The following is a 24697-nucleotide window of genomic DNA, read 5'->3' as shown; positions in this document are numbered from 1 at the left end:
AAATGTGTTCTTTAAATGAAAAAATGTATTTATGTGTTTGCAGCTGTGTAATGGAGGGTCTGTCACAGATCTGGCTAAAGGTATGCTGAAAAGAGGAGACCGCGTGGAGGAACCCATCATAGCCTTCATCCTGCATGAAGCTATCATGGTAAAACTCAAAAACCAACCTGGATTCCTCTATGTTTTAAAATGCACCTTTTCAGTGAGCCGTTTCACTGCTTGGCTCTGTAACATGTGCTCGTGTCTCTGAAGGGTCTCCAGCATTTACACATCAATAAGACCATCCATCGAGACGTCAAGGGCAACAACATCCTGCTCACCACAGAAGGAGGAATCAAGCTGGTTGACTTTGGTGAGGAAGTTGTTCTTTTATTGAGAAGTGACTGCTGGCTGTAAAAGAGAAAGCCTGAATGATTGAGTGTGTGTTTGTGTGCAAGTGAGAGACCGATAGCTTGATCAACCTTGTTTTATACACGGGTCAAAGCCATTACTTGTGAGCGTTTCAATGCTAATTGAATAGCACTTATTTCTTCTCATCAAAAGCAGTGCATTTACATGCACGCTGTTGATGGATGTCTAACACTCTTGCATTAAAGCCCCTGACTGTCATGTCATTGGGACAGAGGATATTGTCTGCTTTGAGTTACTAATGATTTTGCTTTTAGCTTTCCTTGACCAAATGAAGCTCTCTTAAACAGAGTGAGTTAAAACAGATGCATGATTTGACTGGAATCATACAGGACTCCAGGTTCCAGAATCAAATCACTGAGGGTGCTTCTGACATTAGTGAGGGTTCTCTAGTAAAGTGCTGGTGTATGCAATGGCTCCACCATGACAAGAATAGCAATGTACAGTGAGACATTAACACGATTATTTAGAAGTCATGACTTTTACAAATAGTTAGAATAGAATTTCAAAAATATTGATACGAAAATTTTAATATTTTTCTATTAATCTATTAGTTTGCATTAACATTGCTTAATGTGTATCTATTTGTACATATTTTTGTCTCTTGCTATGGTTATTACTATTTAATCGCTGGAATTTTAAGAGTGAATAACGCAATTATATGTGGATGTTGTTGCTTTCGAAACTGCAGCGTGTAATTGGTCATCAGTCCTCTTAGCAGCATGAAAAACAAAACTTTTATCAAAATTCTGAACGAATTATAGGCTATAGCATAGAAACTGTGCAAGGCATGTTCCGTTTATAATTACTAAAAAGCTGTCACTCATCTCAGTTTAGCGCGATCTCACAAAGTTCTGTGATGATAAATTAAGTTGTCGACACTGCACAGTTAATCTCTTACTTACTACACTTTGTTAATGAGAGGATAAGGGAGCATGCAGAACTTAGCACTGAAAAAAACTAAAATAAACACACTTGATTGGCCACTGTGTTCAAGAGATCAACAAACATGTCTGTGATTGGCTACATTGCTCACCGTTGCAAAAGCATGTTGTAAATAGAAACATTTGTCGTTCTTCAGAGCTCAAACACAAATACGCACTGGAGCGTTTGTCAAATCTGTTTCGTCGATATGATATTATCAACTGAGGGTGCTGTTGCTTTCATTTGAGGGTGCTTAAAATTCATAAAAATGTATCGGTTATTCTGTATTTTCTCAAAAATGAAACTTGTTCCAAATAAAACCAGCTCTTGAATCCCAAGCAAAAATACAATAGTGAAACAGACCATTCCCGAATGCCTCTTTTCATTCTGTTGGGGAAACGTGTGGCTTTTTTTTTGAGGCTGTAAGTGAAGCATTTTCAAGAGACTATGCCTGAATAGCCTTATGCGAGAGCTTATAAACCTTTAGAAAGCCAGTAAAGGCTTTTCCTCGGAATAAACAGCCAATCGTAGGCTTTTGTGATGTCGCACAGACTAGCGTTTGCTATGCTCCACATATTCCCTTCACCCCCTTCACTATTAATTTCCAGCCTAAAATCCACTTTAAATGTAATCTCTTCTTGTTATTCTCTTGGCGCATTTAGCCCCTGAGAGGAGATATTTACCCCCCCCCCCCCCCCCCCCCCGCCCCCGCCCCCTCCCAAAGCCCCCTCCTGCACGTATCAGTCCCAGAGCAGAGGCACATAAAGCCCATAATTAGTGGACTGCATCCGAGGGATGCGGGAGATAACGGGACATCCTCCTCTTTTTAGGGAGGGGTTGGGGGATGGGCATATGGATAGAGAGAGGAGAGGTGGAGTGAGTGCCGTGGAGACAGAAAGACAGAAAAGCCAGAGTGTGATAGAGTGATGAGTCATGCAAGAAAATCCAAACTGCTGTAGCAAAGTAGCTGTCAGCAGGATGAGCTTTTTATCAGAGTTTTTCAAGGACAAGGACTGAACTCTTCAGTGACATCACAGAAATTTGACCAATAGAAGTCCATCGGCATATAGTGAGTTGCTGCGTCACAGTTTACCCACTCATACTACACCTTAAAAGTATAAACTCTTTTTGTGAAGAAAAGGTATACTAACTAAGTGTTTAGCAGAATAGCATAGGCAAGCCTTGGGACATACTACTTACTACATACTTCATAATTGTGTCTTTAACAGATCGCTCTGTTGCTTAGTTACGTGCATCCTGTCACCATTTTAAACTGCTTTGTCAATCATTTAATTTAATTTAATTTGATTCATATAGTGCAAGTCAATGGCTCCCATCACTTTGAGAGTCAAAAAAACAAAAACATATACAGTACATGCTTAACAAAATTGCATAAAAATAGTGCTTACACAGCAATGCTTTTACAATGAAAGCTTATGTCAAGGTAATCGGTTAAATATGAAAATATTGGGGTTCTGAATCAGTGGCAAAAAATTGCCAACCGTGATCATATCACTGAATTGCGGTCGCTTCCTACAGTGCCCTTTAAGGGCATGCAGAGTTTGACCAATGGCTTAAAGGTCATTATTTCTGACTTAATTCATGATGGTTGCCTCCAAAATTCAAGTAATTAGAAACCCACTTTTAAGTAAAAATTCCTCACAGTTTCAACATCCTCTTTAAGCCATTTCTTTCAAAATATATGGTTTTCAAATCTGCATAATTTAACATGAAGTATTTACATAAGCAGTGCATGCAGAGGGGCTGATTAGTGTTAATGCAACCACATAAATGCAAAAGGGTAATGTGGCATTAGTGCATGACTCAAAGAGATGTTTTTGAAAGGTCTGTAACACTTTAAAGGCCTTATGAAAAATCTTACATTTCTTGCTTTTAGTTGAGGCCATATATGTTAGTGTACTTCTAAAGGTTGACAAAATAAACTTTTAACAGATATACTCATTTAAAATTTACAGCCTTTCTCTTGGACCAAAAATATTGATGGCATATTCTCCCTCACAGTGTTTTATACAAATGATGGCACCATAAAAATTACACAGTCCTTCATTAGTCACTGTTTTGAGCTGTAAGTAAATAAATCATAAATTATGTTAGCAGACAGAGGAAAATATACATTTGCAAAATGAGATTAGTATGTTTCCTGCCAAAATGATTGTGTTAGAATACACTGCTACTTTTGAATGGCCATAAAGAATAGATACAAAAAAAATATATATATATTTTTTACTTCATAATGGCAATAAAGGCAGGAAAGAAAGTCATGATTATCAAACCATGGGTTGGGTTGATGTCATGATATAAACAAATCCAGCAGCCATATCACCCTAGACTGGTTGCCCAGTGTCAGGGCTGAGCCTGGTCAGTACCTGGATGGGAGACCTCCTGGGAAAACTAGGTTGCGGCTGGAAGAGCTGTTAGTGAGGCCAGTAGGGGGCGCTCACCCTGTGGGCTGTGTGGGTCCTAATGCCCCAGTATGGTGATGGGGACACGGTCAAAAAGCACCGTCCTTCGGATGAGACGTTAAACCGAGGTCCTGACTCTCTGTGGTCATTAAAAATCCCAGGATGTCCTTCGGAAAAAAGAGTAGGGGTTTAACCCCGGCATCCTGGCCAAATTTGCCCAGTGCCCTCTGTCCATCATGGCCTCCTAATCATCCCCATATATATATATATATATATACTGATTGGCTTCATCACTCTGTCTCCTCTCCACCAATAATCCAGGTGATGCTGCACATTGGTGGTGTTTGAGGAGATTCCCCCTTCCATGTGAAGTGCTTTGAGTACCCAGAAAAAGCGCTATATAAATGTAACAAATTATTATTATTATTAAATCATTCACAATTTGTGTATTATTTATTTAAGCTTAATAACCAAATCGTCTACACTGCCTTCATTTCAGACAGGGCTTGAAGGACGTAGATCAGTCACACTTTGTGCTAAGCTAGCTAACAAGACTCATAAACATAAACGACTGAATGCCATCTTTTTTATACCAATTATATCTTAAAATATGATATAATATTACATAATCTTCCATTTACCAGATTTATTTCAGATTTATTTACTTCCATTTGTTATGTTGTCAGCATCTAGCTTGTTAGCTTATGTTATCAAAGGGTGAAAAAACCTTTCAATATGGCTAATTCAGCAAAAAGGTACGAGAGGTGGTGTTATGTTTTGAATATAGTCACGTTAAATGTTGCTAGGCTCAACATGCAGTGTAAACCACTTCAGTTATGACTTTATTCATAATCCAGAACATCCTTGAAGGCCTTGTTTTTTTTTTCACACTAAAATCACTATTGATTTGTTTCTTGTGGCTATACTATTAAAACGGTGAGCGTTTTAACGCTTACAAATGAGCCCCATTCACTTACATTGCAAGTGCCTCACTGTAAACCAGATTTTTATGATTTTTTTTTACAGAAAAGGAGAGATAAAAGATCATTAAAGTCACAATGAGAAACAAGCAGCGACCAATTTCAACAATTACAACATTCAAGTAAATCGAATTATTGAAAAAAAAAAAAGTAGGGCGGGGCTTGGTTCTATCCATCGGTTGTTTATTGAATGGAGGCGGTTTTGAATGAGAGTTTGCAGTCGATTGTTAGTAAAAGGCCGGGTTTAAAGGTTTATATGTTTTTCATAAACTCTTTTTGTTATACTGTTTGAAACTCTCTTCACATCCTAATATCAATCAATAATCAGTGCAATCATTGCATTGAAGTCAAAAAAAAAAAAAAAAGAACTTATGCTGTGTTCACGTATCATAATTACCGTAATTAAGAGATGGCAACCTGTGATGTTCTACTCTGAGCTGTTCACATCCTCAGAATTATGCATTTCCTTGGCATTGTCAACACTATCAACTGTAAAATGAATCTGCAGCATTCAGGTGGTACAAGTCAGAGCTCTCTAAGTTGTTTACATTCATTATTAATGTAATGTTATGTCTTTGAGACATGAGGGCATTTAACTCCTTCTCTCGTGATGCTTTGCAGACTCTGCTGTGCGTTCATGTGTTTTGGAGGAGGCGTGGCCTGGAGATGCTCTGAAGGGAATGTGGGATGTTATGTATTCAAATACTATTGCTATAGCCTCTCTGAAACAACCTACCCTACCTTTAAGTAGACTAAATAATTGGAGAAGTTCAGTACCAATGGAGGGAAGTAGTTTTCACCCGGAAGATCGAGTTATGACATTTTGATTAAACATTACGAGGTCAATTTGTTTTTGCAAAAATTTAACACATGCATATATGAATTATTCACAATAAAATCAATAACGTACATTTATAAAATAGCTAGGGTAAATTTTCATTTCATGTCGACTTTAATTTTTGTGGTGCAAATGAAACAAAAATTTCACAATTACTATAATTCAGTACGTCACTTGTCATTTCTTTATAATTATTTGTGAAATTTACTGGCTAAAATATTACAAAGTAAATCCTACAATTGCTATTTTTAACTCGGTTAGAACACAATATTGACCAATCAGCATTTAGGATTGTAACTATTGCAACCATGTTATAATAGACTATATAATCTGTATGTTGCAACTATCCATGTTATAGTAGACTATAAAATCTGTATAACCTATTGTGAAAACAGGATATTTGATTTAGTTACATTCTCTTTCTTCTCAAAACCACACAAACCTCTCTCGTAGCTGAGTTTATCGTCAACCTAATTTTTCCAAAAAGAGTGCATTCGTTGAGTGCTTGGCCAGATATGTGGCTGGGGGCGATATCTGTCTCCCACTGTCAGAAACGGAGCCACGGCGAGTGGGTGGCTGTCGGACCGCGACTGTATGCAGGGGTTCCACATGCCCACGTCTCAGAGCACGCTCAGAGTCACGCAGGGCTAATGCGTTATCCGTGTGAAGGGGCTCACGCTATGCTGAGCAGATAAAGCCCCCACACTGACTCATCTGAACGAAAAAAGCTGCATTATTAGACAAAATGAGCGAGAGGAAGGGGGGAATGGAGGAGGGCGCTTTGGTGGCTTTGTCATGAATATTCTAATTGGCAGTGTTATCTCTGATGATTATTAAGACCGGCCCCGGGGCCCCATGCAGATCTAATGTAGCAGAAAGGGAACAGCCGCAGGAGACTGTTTAGTGGGGGGTGTGTGTGTGTGTTTTTGTCTGTTGTTCTTCAGTACATCTATTGTCTGCTGTCCATTTTCAGCCCACAGCATATATGAATCCATGTTTTTGTATTTGTTTCTGGTGTTGTGGGGATTTAATATGTTTGTGGGTCTTGTGAATGCAAGGAATCCTTTTTGATACCGCCAACAATGGGATGTCTACTTAATGCTGGTGATTCATGCTATTTAAAAAGATTCTAAATGATTCATGTGTACATAGTTAATTTTAGCAGCAAAATATGTTTAATCTGCTCTAATCTAGACATTTCAGATTCTTTGTGATTAACAGATTTCAATTGAATTTGGCTATGTTTCATGGTTCTTCACAGCATAAATCCAATTCGTAATATCTTGTTTCCCAGGGAAAATTTTCTGAAGTTTGTGCTCAGAACATTTGACATTAGATTAGATTGCATTTACTGAAGGAATAGAATAGTGTTCATTTTAGGTAAGTATGTCATAAGTATGTGAATGCCAGACCACACAAGAATGGAGATTGGCTCCATATAGCCCTGATGGGGCTACAAAGTTTATTTTTCAAAACGGTAGAGACATGGAGGAGTACGTGGAGGTGTTTCTGAGTATCTTCCATTGTGCCACCTTCAGCAACATCACGCTCATCGGGGGTTCTAGGTCGGACTCAATGGCGAAAGCCGGATGGTGATGCCAAGAGAAAACTCTTGCTGGACACTGGTTGAGTACATCAACTTTGCCTTATGGGTGGAAGGATCTTCTTTTACTGAGTGACTAGATGAGGATCCCATCGCCAGCCCCACTTACCATCCATCACCCCAGAGTCAGACCCAGCACCCATACCCACTGTGGAGGTGGAGCAAGAGCCCACCGCTGGCCAAGAAACCCAGCAAATGCCACCCCTATTCGGCTCCGTCGGACTTCTCCATCCCTCAGGCTTCACCGGGGTACTCGCTCAAACCGGAGTTGCCTCGGTCCACCGGCCCCCAGGCTCCACCTTGACCCCTTGTCGCCGGGACTCCGCCTCGGTCCCCGGGTCCATCTATGCCGCTTGGTCTCTCAGTCCATCAGAGTTCCCCTTGGGTCATCCCTCCATCAGTTCTGCTGTGGGACACCCTAGTCCTGGCCACCTCCAGCTGTGCTCTGGGCTCTCATCGGCTATCTACTCATTCATGGATTCTTCCACCATCCACTCCACCTGGTCTCTCCGACTGACATCTCTGCCTGTTTCCAGATCTTCTTCAGCTCTTCGTCCACCTTCAGAGCCCCCTCCTTCCCCCCGCAGTTGAACTGTTAGACTGAGCTTCTCTGTCTCCCTTCCAATCCGTCTCTACAGCATGACTTCACCATCCAGCTAGATTCATCATCAATCACCCCATCAAGGTCGGTCAGAAATCTTGGAGTAATATTTGATGACCAGCTGAACTTAAAAAGACAGCTCGGTCATGCAGGTTTGCACTGCACAACATCGGGTAGATCAGGCCTTTCCTAACTGAGCATGCAACACAACTTCTCGTCCAGGCCCTGGTCATCTCTAGGCTTGATTACTGCAATGCTCTTCTGGCTGGACTTCCATCATGTGCAACTAAACCTCTACAAATGATTCAGAATGCTGCAGCTCGTCTTGTCTTCAATGAGCCTAAGAGGGCCCACGTCACTCCTCTGTTCATCTCACTGCACTGGCTACCACTCGCTGCTCGCATCAAGTTCAAGGCATTGACTCGTACAGATCTACCACAGGCTCAGCTCATTCACGGTTCCATGCTGCTGGAATGCTCTCCCCACCCTCATCCGGAATGCAGAATCCCTGACAACATTCAAAAGACAACTGAAAACTCATCTCTTCCGTGAGCACTTAACCTCATAAATTATTTCCTTTAATCCTCCCTTGTCTGGCTTATGCTACTCTGAGCAATGCCTGAACTTTGTATTTTGAGCACTTCTTGTGTTGTTTTTGCCTCTTCACAACGACTCGCTTAATTTAGTCCTCATTTGTAAGTTGCTTTGGACAAAGGCGTCTGCTAAATGACTAAATGTAAATGTAAACCTACCTAACAATAACCACTCTCTTTGTTTTGCCTTTCGACAACCACCATAGTTTCCTTTCCATTCCTTTCCTTTCCTTTCCAGTCTAGTTAAAAAAAGTCCAGTGAAAACAAAAATTATTATTTTACACAATCGAGTTGTGCAGGGATGACATCAAAAGCTGGAAGACTAATTCGCCTTTGGTTCCATTTGAGATTTTGCTAGGGGTTTTATAATGGGGTTTTTCAATTTATGAGTAAAATACGGCCTCTGGTAAACATAATTTGACAACATTTCGACATTTTGTTTTACAACGTAAACTGGACACACTCACACCCCAAATGTTCTTATCTAGTCACTTATTATAAACATACTTTAAAGAATGACAGTTTAAAAAAAAATGTGTTTTCGATATGGGTGTGTGTAATTTACGTTGTAGAGCAAAACGTTCAGCACGAAGAGGGAGTAGAGAAACAATAACAGTCTTTAATGGCGCTTTTCCATTACCAGTACCAGCTCGACTCGACTCGCCTCGACTCAGCTCGGCTCAGCTCGCTTTCCGCTCCGTTTTCCATTGCAGATAGTACCTCCACAATAGTACCTGGTCGTCATAGCGACGCCGCAGGAAACTGCCGTGACTTAATCTTTTACGCGAGACGCGCGAGACACACCCGCTACCCACACACACAGGACAATGGAGGAAATCGAGTGTATGCTGTTTTTTGATGTTTTTGTTTTTGTTTTTGTTTTTGCTGTTTTTTATTCAGGATACTGCGTCTGACGCGTGCAATGATGACGCAGTGAATAGTGACGATTCTCTCTGACCAATCAGCAGTCTGCCGTGATTTCACGTCACATTTTAGTATCGCCTCAGCTCGCCTCAGCCCGCTTAGAACCTCGCCGGAGGTGGTACGAAAAAAAGTACCTGAAAGCAGGTACAGGTACAACTTTTACACAGTGGAAAACCAAACAGAGCCGAGTCGAGTCGAGCCGAGCCGAGCCGAGGCGAGCTGGTACTGTGTAGTGGAAAAGCGCCAAAATTAAATAAACAAGGAACACTCAGGAGATCGCTGGAGAATACATAACACAATCACAATCACTAAGACGACAATTAACACCGAACAAAGAACTGAAGGCTTAAATACACTAGGGAGGCTAATCAATAGAAAATAAAACAGGTGCGTAACTTAATCAGTAACCAAGAAAACTAACTAGTGACATGACAAATGGGAACTAAGGAAACGGGTACAGGAACTAGAACTAAACTAAAACAACATGCACATGACAGTTGTTTTCCACTGACCTTATTTTACTCATAAGTTGAAAAAAAAAACATTATAAAACCTCATAGGAAAATCTCGAGGCAACCAGTGGCGAATTAGTCTTCTGGGTTTTGACGTAATACCTGCACAACTCTATTTAGCTTCTTATCTAAATTTCTCTAGTTTAAATGCATAGTTCACCCAAAAATTATCATTCTGTCTTCCTTTACTCTCCATCATGTCTTTAAAACTTCATATGACTTATAGCATAATGCCCATGCTGCTCTTACAGTGATATAACCACTTCTGTTTCAGTGAGGGTTAGTGTTAGGTTACTATGAGCACCGCAGACCAAGATTAAAAATTCTATTTTGTTTGTAACCTTGTTTGATCTGTATTCAAATTGTTTCCATTGGTACTTGGCTAAAAGCCAGTTCATTGTCTGTCCATTATGTACTTGCAGACAATCCAAAGACACTTAACCAGCAGTCATCCATACAATCTTTTTGAATAACCTAACATAAAACTTTGTTTGTTTTGTGTTTCTTCCTTTCATTAGGAGTATCTGCCCAGCTTACAAACACCCGGTTGAGGAGGAACACTTCTGTCGGTACACCCTTCTGGATGGCTCCAGAGGTGAGACCCATTGGCAAGTCGTTTGCAAAGCATGGAGGTGACTTTGTGGACTGCAAATGTTTTTGTTAGCTTAGTTTTTTTCCATAAGATTTCCATATGAGAGAGGGGAAAAGGACTATAGCTCTGAAGTTGTTTTGAGTGTCAAAAGACAAAATTTCCATATGACTCAAGGGTAGAGGCTTACGTGCCTCAATTTGTTCTAGGTGTCAGTACAATCAAAACACAAACAGAGATTTATCATTAGTGCACTTTTAGATTCCTAAACATCTGCAGTGAACATTCTGGGTTCATTTCTGGACTAATCACATGGATTAACCTTACACACTATTTGTGTTTCTAATTCTGAGGTAAGACCACCTGCAATCCATTCTCTGGTTTCTTGTTTTCTATACTGTGCAATTTTATAGATCAATAAAGAGATGTACATGTAATGTGCTTAATGGATAAATAAGCCATTTTGGTAACACTTTATTTTACAGTGTCCTTTTTATACATGTTACATGTAGTCACTATAGTAATAACTATAAATGGTTACACTTTATTTTAAGGTATCATTGTTACAGTGTAATTATATATTTAAGTACTGACTAATATTAATTAACAACATGTACTTACTATATGGTTAGGGTAGGATTAGGTTTTGGTTGAGAGTTAGGTACATGTAATTATGCATTATTTACTGTTATTACTATGGTAAGTACATGTAACATATGTAACAAGGACACTGTAAAATAAAGTGTTACCCTAGAAATTATGCATAATTACTTACAACTAACCCTAAACCTACATGTAATTACTTAATATTACTCATAAATGTATAATTAAAACTTCAACAAGGGCACCTTAAAATAGTGTAATCGCCATTTTTCACCATTTTATAAAAAAAAAAAAACGATTTGATTTGTAGCTATTTAACCTTAGATCCATTTAATTTCTCTCATCCTCTGTTTAATCATATTTTTAAATTTATATTTTCTATTTTTTATGAATATAATCTTTTAAAATTAACATGCTTTTAGAGTGTGTAATATTCCTGTGTATCTGATATACTATTAAGCATATGTTGTTTATAATGTAATTATAGTTATAGTTAACATAAGCAAAAAGTTATATAATCAAGAACGCTTAATTTCCCAGAATGTCATTACCTGTGTAAATTGTCTTGGAATTTAATTAAAAACACTGAACGGGACGTAGTTACACATTTACTTACTTTAGTAATAAAAGTAAATTATGGATAGTTACAAGTAACGAACCCTAAACCAAACCCTAACCTTAACTCTAAGTATATGTAGTTTATTAATATTACTCATTACTTATTTGATTAAGTACAATGTAACTACATAACCTTAAAATAAAGTGAAACCAAAATAATTGAAATTCAAAATTCCAACTGATTAATTGAAAGCGAGACCATTCATAGATTTTATCACTTGATCATTTGAAAAACTGGCTTTTATTGACATATTTTTCCATTTCTGTTTTTTAAATATAAATAAATACTATGCATTATAATAAGTAAATAGGCATTTAAATTGTTAAAGCGGAACTGTGTAAAATATACAAATTACAAAAAAATTGCTCTTCACCATTTTTGTGGCATTTTCTAATGCACTCTGGTTACTGTGTTCAGCAGTCAAGGTCCGTTATGAACATTTGCAGTTGAGTAATGAATGTGTTTGTATGTTTGACCAGGTCATCGCGTGTGAGCAGCAGCTCGACTCCACGTATGACGAGCGCTGTGACGTGTGGTCTCTGGGTATCACTGCCATAGAGCTGGGTGATGGAGACCCGCCCCTCGCTGAACTTCATCCAATGAGAGCTCTCTTCAAAATTCCAAGGTGACACGCCTTCATTTCAGTACATTTATGACACTTTTTGAGATTCAGACACAAAGGAACCTCACAGTCCACAGAGTCACGTTTGTATCAGTGTTTGGAATAATTTGTGATTTTAGCACAGAGATGAATGACACTGCTGTATAGTTGGGCCTTGGAGCTGTCAGAAACCAGTATATGTTCATTCTTAGGGCTTTTTTTTATTTTTTTTTATGTTAGAGCAGCTTTAATGTACTGTATGTCAGATGTCTTGAAATACATGTATCTTTGTGGACACAAAAAAGAGAACAAGCAATTTTTCTTTCCATTGTGCATCTACTTGTCTGAAGGTGGAATTTGATTGTTTACTGTTTTCGGGCTCAGAACAGAAACTGTTATCACTAGTGTCATCTTGATGGTGCAGCACTTTTGTGTTCTCTCTCTCTCTCTCTCTCACACACACACACACATACAGCATCCATTGATTGAGCTCAGAGCAGTGGTGTGTATGGGGGGGGGGGGTATAATCACAGAGCGGTGTGGTAATGTTTTTGACTGCTCATGTACACACTGCAGGCAGTCTTTGTTGGGTCTCTCAAATGTTCCCATTTCCTGCTTAGAAGAAAAAACACACCTTACACCCCTCACCCATCCAAACTGATTACGAGCAATGCAATGTGACAAAACTGGAACGCAGCCATTATAATCTCAAATATTTCACTCAAGATTCATTTTGAAAGGTATTTGGATATACACTAGCACTTTATTTTACAGTCCTGTTCTGCATGTACATATAGGTGCTTATTATAGCAATTACAATAACTGGCTTATAAGGCACTAACTCTGAACCTACCCTTAACCTGCTAAGGGATGTATGTAGTTACCCATGTAGTTACCTTATGACCCAGTACATTCTTGGGTAAGTACACTGTAAGTACATGTACTGTAAAATAAATGTAACCAACATTTTAAAATGTTTTTGAAAGAAGTCTCTTCTTCTTCTTTTTTTGACATTTATTTGATCAAAAATATAGAAAAAAAACTCTACTTGTGAAATCTTATTACTTAAAATAATAATTTAAAAATAATAATTTAACATAAATCTTTTCTATGTTAATGTCATGTATTCCTGTGATGCAAAGCTGAATTTTCAGCATCATTACTTTAGTCTTCAGAGTCACATGATTCTTCAGAAACATTTCTGATTATTATCAGTGTTCAAAACAGTTGTGCTGCTCAATATTTTTCTGGAAATGTTGTTGTTGTTGTTGTTGTTGTTGTTGTTGTTGTTGTTGTTGTTGTTTTACTATCGCATTTGATCAATTTAATGCATCTTTGCTAAAAAAAAGTATTTTATTTTTTTGAAGAAACAACAACATTTTGAGCAGTAAAGATTTATAGTTCAGATTACATTTATATATTCATAAAATGTATGATATTACAAAATATATTACATTTATATTAAAAAAAAATGTTTTAATTTAATATCTATATGCATAATTACTAGTAACTAAACCTAAACCAAACCCTAACCCTAACTCTATAGTAAGTACATGAAGTTAACTAATATTACTCAGTACTTATTTGAGTAAGTACAATGTAACTCTGTCACCATAAAAATAGTGGAATGTTTCTAATTTGTATTGCTAATTCTTAAAAAAATGTGGCTCTGTTATATCTTGCCACTTAGATCCCCATTTTATTGCAGAACTGTCATGTCTCAGGTTTGCATTAGTCAGATTTGAGTCTCTTATGTTGAATGATTTTGTCTTGGGTCGAATCATAGAGTTGATCTGGTATGACGGTGGCACTGCAGGGTTTGAGAGTTGGTGCCCATTGAACTGCACTAGGCCAGTGGCACATGCTGATGGCATGTTAAGTGTTACGTTTGTGTGACCCAGATTAGAGCAGACTAAGCCTCGAGCCATGGAACATGTCTGCGTTCAGCCCCCCTGCCACCAACAAAGCAAACCAGGAATACACCCATGTAGCTAGTGGACAGGAGCTTAAAAGCCTAAATGAACCAGAAATAAACACATCCAATGACATGCTCAATCTGAATATGCCACTCACACATGAACAGGTGCAAATAGAAAAAAAAAACTAAGGGTCTCAATAAATGTGTTTTAAATATATTCCACTTGCAGTGTATTAACATAAAAAAATATTAAAGGCAGCCAATTTTTTTATCAAGAAATTAGTTCTTTTATTCAGCAAGGATGCATTAAGTTGATCAAAAAGTAAGTGAAGACGTTTATAATGCTTCAAATAAATGCTGTATTTGAACTTTCTATTCATAAAAGAATCTTGAAAAGATGCACAAAAGTGTGAAGCAGCACAACATTGATAATACGAAATGTTTTTGAGCTGATTTAAGTTTTTCTTATTGTTATTAGACTGATTTCGGAAGGATCATGTGACTGAAAACGGGCGTAATGATGCTGAAAATTCAGCTTTGCGTCAAAGGAATGAACAGTATATTAAAATAGAAAAGTTTTTTTTTTTTTACTGTAACCATTACATCTTACCGACCCGACATTTTAAAAATACTGATTATTTGCAGCTTTTATCGGTGACATGATTAACCAAAACAAAAGCAAAAACACATCTCAGCCTACATTACTGCTGTTGTCTTGTGGTTTTTGAATGCCGTGCTCTTAACATTGTGCTTTAAATTGCAGATGGCATGTTGTTTTATCTGTAATCTTTCTGTTTTATGCTGCTGTTTTTTGTGATAAGGATGCATTTTAATAGTCCAAGCGTTTCTCCTGCCGTTTCCATTGACACCAGCTGTTTGTGTGGGGTGCAGCGTGAGATAAGCAGAGATGTATGCCCCCCCATTAGGGTAATGAATCGCTGTCAGAGGCACAGAGCGCGCTCCTGACGCGCTAGCCGTTGAGCTGGAGTGCACCTCCTCAACCCTGCTCTCCCTCTGTTAATAGCACCCTTCACCAGGACACCAAATGATGGCTAATTAGCTCTATTGTTCCACAGCAGGGAATGCTTGTCAGATCCTCCGTGACACCGTTTAAGTGTTTATGTCCTTACTTATTTACATGTACAGGGAAAAGCGTTCTGGCAGCCTTCATGGACAAAGCTTCTCACAAGAACACAAAATTACTGAAAATGCTGTTTCACTTGTGCAACCTCAGCCTTGAATAAAAACATAATGGAGAGCGGGAATAACTGTCACACTTTTTACCCCATTTAATATTTTGCAGGGTTTATTTTTTGTTGTTTTGTTTTTTTTTCTGTATAGACACAAAGCTTCGAGCCTTCACTACAAAACATTACTAGTTATTCATTAGTCATTGCTATAAAAAAAAAAAAAAAGAAAAAAGACACAGTTCATTTACCCTGCTGCAGGACACGTTCTCCCACACACTTGGGATACAAATGGGTTCTGATGAATAACTCAATAACTCTTGTAGTATATGCAGATATGCATTTTGGTATATAGACATTTTTCTTTGCGTATACGCTATATTGTCTATCTATGCTTATAAGGACCATTTAAATTATTCATCTAAACATCAGAAATTTTTAAACCGTAATCCAATAATTTTATCAAGTGAGGAACCTTTGAAATTAATGGGATCAATTTGCTGCGAGCGGTTGTCTCCTCAATTCTCATCTCACACTTATCTTTGCCTATTTATCTGTTTTTCTCTGAACAGAAATCCTCCACCCACCCTACATCAACCAGAGCTCTGGTCAAACGATTTTAACGATTTTATATGCAAGTGAGTAACACAGATTAAGTGCATTTCTATTTGTATTTGCCAGACAAAGTTTGGTTGTAAAAGTTTTGCTAGTTTTTCTTTTCTATACCGATTTTGTAGGTTAATTACTCTCATAAAGAGCTTCTCATAAAGCTTCATCATACTCCAATGAACCGCCTACTGTTTTTACCAGAACATTGTTTGTAACTGAATTAATCTCAACAACCTTTAGTTTGTGTTTTCCTGAATCTGGTCCTTATCATTTGCCATTTGATGTGACATCTTGGACATTTCAGCACAAATTCTCCCATTTTTCGATTGTATCCCCTTCAGGTGTCTGATAAAGGATTTTGAGCTCAGGCCCAATGTGTTTGACCTTCTTCAGCATGTCTTCATCAAACAGATTGTGGGCCGAGAGAGGATATTGCAGATGCAGCTGATGGAGCTGATCGACCTCAACCAGCAAATCGGCGTTATTGAGAAAACAAGGTAATAAGACGTAAATATCAGCTCTAGTGCTTTCTGTGAGTAGTCTTGTTTGATGACATAAGGTCTGGGCTCTAAAGCTGCTGCGTTTGGTCAAGAACTGCCCACTTACTCAGGAAGAGGTCATCAGACTTATAATCATTTTAAAACTTACATAAACATGTAGATGAAAATATGGTATCTCTGCTGAATGCAGTTTTAGCCATTGTGGCTGGACCAGTTAGAAGGGCCAAGACCCCCATCATAACCCCTGCTATGCCTCTAATGCCCGGTACATGTTGTACGATTTTGAGCTGTCCCAGACGAAAGATGACCAATCGTGGCGATTTCTGTGGTCATGGCTCCTATATGGTGGTCCAACGTCGTACAGTGACAGAGGTTCAAAGACAGCCATTGTCCCGGTCTTGCGACCTTGGATAGGTCATTTTCTGACAGTGTCCGAAATATAGCATGATCTTCTCACAGTGTGTTTGCTGCTACGACCTACGTCTACTGACTAGCCATTAAAAATGCAACATGAAATGACGTATTGATCATGCGATATGGTGATTAAACTAAAAAATACTTACCTCAAGCTCCATTTGCAAAATTTTGCATGCCAATTTGGCCTCTTTTCCCTCGCCATGACCTCATCCACATTCTCCTCTTTCACTTACTCCTCTTTTTTTCAGCGCACATAAAAGCCACAATTGCAAAAGTGTGATTCATCTTGCTCTATTTGTTTACCACTAGTGCATGTTAATGACATTTATTCTTCTATACTTACTTGCGTCATCATAGCCTATGATTCAGTAGGTGTCATCATCGTACAGTCTACATACATGTCGTACCCAAGTTTATTAGATCCATGTGGTGCAGTGATTTGTAATGATCTTTTAGGATTGCCGAAATCGCACAGTCTGAAGCAGGCATAAGATATTAACTTTATTTTTATCATTTAAGCCATCTTGGAATGACAGAAAGGAGAGACAGTGATTCCAGGTATGAGATATTGACTGTCACATGGGCTAGATCAACCCTACTTCCTGTGGATGTAGTAGTAGCAGCTTCCTGTATCTGGCCATGTGTTGTGGCAACTCCCCTTGTTACTTTCCCAAAAGTGTTCATTGTGTATCCAATGTTGTGTTCTTGTGTTTTCACAAAATTTAAATGTGTAAATATATGGTTTGGACCAGCGTTAAGGGTCGGCCTACACTGGATACTTGCTTTACCCAGTATTTTTTTCAAGCATTTGTTACTCACAAGAAGCATGAAAGGGCTTGCTATTAGCATGTTGCTAAGCTAACAACATTTGTGTTTGATGTGGAAGGACCTTAGGAAGCATAAACAATACAAAACACAAAAACTGGGTAAACTAGTTCAGCCATATTATTTATGGGTAAAACTAGCTGAGATATTTTAATAATACCATTTAGGATTTTTTTTGTTTTTTAAAAAGCATGGTAAGTCAGCATTTCTTTGTTAGCATATTCGCAAAAAATATTTTTAAAGTATTCTGAAATTACTGTCTACATTGAGGTATATTTTAAGGCAGCATAATTATTAATACATATGCACATGTGCAAATGTTTTTTTAAAAAAAAGTCTCTTTTGCTCATCTTGCTGCATCTATTTAAACAAAAATAAAGTAAAAAGTATTCTGAAATATGATTGATTATTGATGTCAATTTAAAAGAACCGTTTTCTATTTGAACAAAATGTAATTTATTCCTGTGATGAAAGCTGAATTTTCAGCTTCATTACTCCAGTCTTGAGTGTCACATGATCCTTCAGAAGTCAATCTAATATGATGATTTGCTGGCCAAGAAACAATTCTGGTTGTAATCAACGTTAAAAACCGTTGTGCTGCTCAATATTCTTTGATGAATAAAATGCTCAAAAGAACAGCATTTATTTGAAATATAATTGTGACAATTATAACAATTTAATGCATCTTTGCTAATAAATTTCTTTTGGAAAAATTTTTTACTGACAAACCTTTGAACAGTAGTGTATTGTATTTGCTTGTTACAGCATCTATTTAGTTTAATGACATTGTCAAACTCTTATTGAATATGTTGTGATAATTATTTTGCGTAGTTTTTGAAACAAAGCTAAATAGTAGAATAACCTTGAAATAAAGATAGAAATTAGTTATGGGGCTCTTCAAATGAATTGGGTAAAAAAGCAATTTTTATATAACTATTGATTTTTATTTCATCATTAACTTTTAATGCCTTTATCAATAATTCCAACAAGGTCATTTGTATGAGTAATTTATGTGATTTTAACTTCCATGGTTGCTTTTCATAGACGTTGATCCTGTGTTGCAGGCATGAGCGTATCCACACCAAAAAAGGCAGCCACATGAAGTCTCAAAGTCAAACGTGTGATGACGTGGAAGATCTGGCAGTCCTAGAGGTTCTGGATGAAGTAAGAATATAAATACTCAGGCCCCACAAGAGAAAGGCCAAAGAACACACACACACTAGTTTTGATCATCAATACATGACTCAGGAAAGACAGGAAATTTCCCATCCCTCTGTCAGACAGCCCATTCATTTCATTCATTTTTCTTACATTTTCCAGGAGCATTTTTCAGAGAGACTGCAAGTGACCATAACTCTTCCTAGTAGTCTTATATTTTAACTGTCAAGTGAATAAATAGACAGATTAGTGAACAATAACAGAGTTTGTATTGGAAAACATTTAAGGTGATCTATCAATTCAGAGGGGGTCTCATTGACACTAGATATATTTTCTCATCCATTATGGTAGCAGTTTTGACAGGAAGCGCTTGAATTGTGCCTATGTCCTTGGACTGATGTCACCAGATGGAAACCTGTGATGTGTGTAACTGTCTTGTATGGTCATATTAGGCGCATATGGCAACAACAAAGTACATAGTGTGCAGTAATCACAATGTAAAGAGTTCTGAATGCAGTAGTCTAGATAATGAATCATCTTACTGTGTCTATGTTCGGTCATGCATGAAAATGGAGACTCCTGTGCGGTACTGGTGGTTATTTTGTTGTGCAGTGGTGTGCAGTGGTTTGATGGGATGGCCATCTGTGATGTGTAATTGTTTCTCTGTTAGAACACAATCACCGAACAGCTACAGAGACGTTACACAAAGGAGAAGATCTACACCTATGTTGGAGACATCCTTATAGCGGTCAATCCATTCCAGAATACGGAGCTATATACGCCTGAGGTGCGTGTATAATATTTCATTATGGATGCCGTCAACATTTCATAGTCGGCTACATTCCATTTGCTGCCAAATCTCTCATTCATTTTCTTTCTCAGCCATCAGTTTTGTGTCATTGTATTGTGCAGAAAGAGTGTATATTTAATTTCCCTTTTCCATTCATGCATTGCACATGCTCTCCTCTCTCTTGATTCCCTTGTAAAAAAAAAAAAAAAAAAAAAAAACCCAGAAGTGCACTTTAGGATACAGAGTACTCATTACGGAAATAATATACTTTAAAAGTATAAAGTTGTGAATATTTTTTTCCAAGCACTTGAGCTAATTACATTTATTGCAATTACATGAAAATGAATTAGAATTTTGTTATGCGATTAGCTGAACATTAGAACAGTAGAACTTAAGTATCTATGTGTAATTTCATAATTCGGTAACAATAAGGTCTCATTTGTTAACATTAGTTAATGTTTTAACTAACATGAACTTACAATGAGAAATAAATGTGTTACTGAGATTATTAATCTTTGTTAATGTTAGTTAATAAAAATACAGCTGTTCATTGTTTGTTCATGTTAGTTCACAGTGCATTAACAAAGATTAATAAATGCTGTAGAAGAACAGTTAATTATTAGTTCATGTTAACTATGTTAACTAATGAAACCTTATTGTAAAGTGTTACCCATAATTCTATTGTCTTTGAAATATGGTTTGTGTACTGCCAAATGGACTGAAAAGCATTTATGATAAACTAAAATATACTTTAATGACATTTCTATTTGAACTTTTGTCATGTATTTAAATATGTTTGTAATTACACATTTGATCTGATGAAGTTGCAATTTGTACATTTAAAATAAGGGATATTTCACCCAAAAATATAAATTCTGTCATAATTTTCTCACCCTCATGTCGTTCCAAACCATTTAGCAGTGCCCTGACAACCCTTTAAACACCCTAGCTAATGCATAGCAACGCCTCTGCAACCATTCATAACAGCTTAGCAATAGCTAAATGCTATAGCTAATAGCTAATGCTAAAAACAGTTTGAACATCAAACCAACCGTCTAGCAATAGGTGCATCTGGAATACCCTTGTTGAATACTTTGTTTCTCTGGCAGCATTCTAAGATTTACGTTGGAGCCAAAAGAACGTCCAACCCTCCTCATATATATGCAGTCGCAGACATCGCATATCAATCCATGGTGTCCTATAATGCTGATCAGGTAGAGTATGTTCCCCTATGAGCTGCTGGAGTGTATCAGTCGTGGTCTGATCCGTGTTCATCTCTTTGTGCAGTGCATTGTCATCAGCGGAGAGAGTGGCTCTGGGAAAACAGAGAGCGCCCACCTGTTAGTCCAACAGCTCACCGTCCTCGGAAAGGTTTGGAGAGCGGCTTTATCTTCTCACTGTTGTATTATGTCAAGTTGTTGTCATGCATTGTCTCATATCACTTCTTGCTTTCTTTCTTCTCAAAAAATACAATTCTTTCAACTCATATAAATGTTATGCTCATTTATTGGGAAGTAGTTGACCAGTTCTTTTTTTTTTTTTTTTTTCAGGCCAACAACCGGACCCTCCAGGAGAAGATTTTGTTGGTCAATAGTCTGGTGGAAGCCTTTGGGAATGCCTGCACTGTGATCAATGATAACTCCAGTCGCTTTGGGAAGTATCTGGAGATGAAGTTCACCTGTGGAGGCACGGTGGTGGGAGCTCAGATCTCAGATTACCTCCTGGAGAAGTCTCGGGTCGTACACCAGGCTGTGTAAGAGTCCTCTCGTCGCATATGACCTTGACCAAATTCAGCATGCATACTAAATTAAATATCAAATCATTGGATTGATCAAAATTACTGAACACATTTTTTGTTTAATGGTTATCCTGTTTTATCAGTTAGCACTTTCAATGAATATGGTACATCATTTGTTTAAAAAGAAAAAAGACAACCATTAAGCCCTTGTTGTTTTCAACAAATTATATGACCTTATATTTCCCATACATTAAAGTTGGAGGTTGTGATAGGCTAGTCTTTTCTTCCCTGTTGTGACATATATCCGAGTAAAACAGCCTCTTGAACAATAAAAATGTTGGGCAGGGCTTGATTTTGTCCATCGGGAATTGATTGGCTGGTTGGATTGTTGTGGTTTGATTTTGGTGGATCTCATGTGAGTGACAGGTTGTCCCGCCCTCACGCTAGAAAACACGTCATCAGAGAAGAGATGTCGCTGCCAGAGGGAGAGGAAGTTACTTTAATTAAAGATTATGAGGGCACATTAATTCAAAAAAGAAAAGAAAATGATGTGCATGGATAAATAATTTATAATAAATAATGCAATATTCCTTTTTTTTTTAAAAACAATAACTGTCAAATTTGATTTCATGGTGATTTTAAAGGAAAACTTTAAAAAGGAAAAAAGAAAAAAGGAAATTTTTATTTTCTTACAATAAATATTGTAAAAAGTTTGAATGGTGGATGGTTGAGCTTCATTAATCCAGAAGACTACAATATATGTTAAAAATAAGTATTTACTTTCCATGTGTTCACTTATCATCATTTACCACCTGCAATTGTACCCAATTGCAGTCAAATCTACTGAGCCCGTAAAGGGACATGGTGAAGGAAAAAAAAATAGATGGAGGAAAATATATTTGTCAATGTTTTTGCGTTCTCTCTTCCTGTCACGGGAAGTCAAAAGGTGAGGCGAGGATTCAAGTGCAGAAAGGAATTTTAATGAATAAACAACAAAACAGACCAAAAACCAAAACTCCCTCGTGGGGGAAAAAACAAGGCAGGCAAATACTCAAAACATAACACAGGGGGAAACAGAGACAACGATCCACACAGACTGCAAACAAGAGGGAACTAATAAAGGGAAACTAATCAGGGGGAACAGGTGGGAGAACTCAAACAATAATCAGATAACAAGTAGGGCGGGGCTAACAATGACACAAGCACATGGCACAACATAACAAACACCCAAGTGCAGAACAAGACAAGACAGACATGTGACATAACCCCCTCCTAAAGGAGTGGCTTCCAGACACTCCACTAGAACGGGGGGGACAGACCAGGGCGGGACGGAGGGACAGGCCAGGGCGGGACGGGAGGGACAGAACAGGGCGGGACTGGAGAAACCGACCAGGGCGGGACGGGAGGAACAGACCAGGGCGGGACGGGAGGGACAGAACAGGGCAGGACGGGAGGGACAGAACAGGGCAGGACGGAAGAGACGAACAGTCCATCAGGCGGCCAGGGTGGAGCAGACTGTCCATCGGGCGGCCAGGGCGGAGACTTTCCCTCGGGTGGCCAGTGCGGAGACTTTTCCTCGGGCGGCCAGGACGGAGAAGACCCCTCGGGCGGCCACGGTGGTGAAGACCCCTCGGGCGGCCAGGGCGGTGAAGACTCCTCGGGCGGCCACGGCGGTGAAGACCCCTCGGGCGGCCACGGCGGTGAAGACCCCTCGGGCGGCCAGGGCGGTGAAGACCCCTCGGGCGGCCAGGGCGGAGAAGACCCCTCGGGCGGCCAGGACGGTGAAGACCCCTCGGGCGGCCAGGACGCAGGAACTGGAACAAACACCACCGGCTCAGGCACTGGGACTGGCACCACCGGCTCAGGCCCTGGAACTGGCACCACTGGCTCAGGCACTGGAATAGGCACCACCGGCTCAGGCACTGGAACAGGCACCACAGACACAGGAACAGACACTGGAACAGACACTGGAACAGACACTGGAACAGACACTGGAACAGACACTGGAACAGACACTGGAACAGACACTGGAACAGACACTGGAACAGACACTGGAACAGACACTGGAACAGACACTGGAACAGACACTGGAACAGACACTGGAACAGACACTGGAACAAACACTGGAACAAACACTGGAACAAACACTGGAACAGACACTGGAACAGACACTGGAACAGACACTGGAACAGACACTGGAACAGACACTGGAACAGACACTGGCTCCTGTTCAGGAACAGACACTGGCTCCGGCTCAGGGACAGACCCGGGCTCCGGCTCAGGAGCAGACACGGGCTCCGGCTCAGGGACAGACACGGGCTCCGGCTCAGGGGCCGACACGGGCTCCGGCTCAGGGGCCGACACGGGCTCCGGCTCAGGGACAGACACGGGCTCCGGCTCAGGGACAGACACGGGCTCCGGCTCAGGGACAGACACGGGCTCCGGCTCAGGGACAGACACGGGCTCCGGCTCAGGGACAGACACGGGCTCCGGCTCAGGGACAGACACGGGCTCCGGCTCAGGGACAGACACGGGCTCCGGCTCAGGGACAGACACGGGCTCCGGCTCAGGGACAGACACGGGCTCCGGCTCAGGGACAGACACGGGCTCCGGCTCAGGGACAGACACGGGCTCCGGCTCAGGGACAGACACGGGCTCCGGCTCAGGGACAGACACGGGCTCCGGCTCAGGGACAGACACGGGCTCCGGCTCAGGGACAGACACGGGCTCCGGCTCAGGGACAGACACGGGCTCCGGCTCAGGGACCGACACGGGCTCCGGCTCAGGGACAGACACGGGCTCCGGCTCAGGGACAGACACGGGCTCCGGCTCAGGGACAGACACGGGCTCCGGCTCAGGGACAGACACGGGCTCCGGCTCAGGGACAGACACGGGCTCCGGCTCAGGGACAGACAAGGGCTCCGGCTCAGGGACAGACACGGGCTCCGGCTCAGGGACAGACACTGGCTCCGGCTCAGGAACAGACACTGGCTCCGGCTCAGGAACAGGAACAGACATCACCGGCTCAGGAACAGACACCACCGGCTCAGGAACAGACACCACCGGCTCAGGAACAGACACCACCGGCTCAGGAACAGACACCACCGGCTCAGGAACAGACACCACCGGCTCAAGTGTGTGTGTAGCCCACACACACCACATGGCTGTGGCCATAATGGCCAGTGTCGCGGTCACTGGGGGCTCAGTCTCAGGAACAGACACCACCGGCTCAGACACAGGCTTGACGGCGGCCATCTTGTCCGAAGACCCAGTCTTGGTAGTGACCTTCTTGTCCGAAGACACAGGCTCGACAGGCGTAACGTGAACAGGTTCAGTG

The 24697-nt window shown here is 40.0% G+C and overlaps 1 protein-coding gene across 2 annotated transcripts in view; it reads left to right on the top strand.

Annotated features, from left to right (window-relative positions):
• myo3a (myosin IIIA) overlaps positions 1-24697 on the top strand; it is a gene marked incomplete at both ends in the record, with an annotated part of 77906 nt that overhangs the window by 19314 nt on the left and 33895 nt on the right. Inside the window, 12 exons of one of the 2 annotated variants that reach the window (XM_081352175.1) lie at positions 44-148; positions 253-352; positions 10325-10401; positions 12097-12242; positions 15896-15961; positions 16274-16429; positions 17369-17407; positions 18739-18838; positions 19503-19619; positions 20732-20836; positions 20910-20993; positions 21173-21375. In XM_081352175.1, the coding sequence (XP_081208301.1) occupies positions 44-148; positions 253-352; positions 10325-10401; positions 12097-12242; positions 15896-15961; positions 16274-16429; positions 17369-17407; positions 18739-18838; positions 19503-19619; positions 20732-20836; positions 20910-20993; positions 21173-21375 (1298 nt within the window). The remainder of the gene's footprint in view (positions 1-43; positions 149-252; positions 353-10324; positions 10402-12096; positions 12243-15895; positions 15962-16273; positions 16430-17368; positions 17408-18738; positions 18839-19502; positions 19620-20731; positions 20837-20909; positions 20994-21172; positions 21376-24697) is intronic. The other variant, XM_081352176.1, reaches the window with a different exon arrangement.

This window comes from Scardinius erythrophthalmus, assembly GCF_964197995.2.
Source record: "Scardinius erythrophthalmus genome assembly, chromosome: 22".
Taxonomy (NCBI): Eukaryota; Metazoa; Chordata; class Actinopteri; order Cypriniformes; family Leuciscidae; genus Scardinius; species Scardinius erythrophthalmus.
This window is presented reverse-complemented; position numbering and strand designations above follow the sequence as displayed.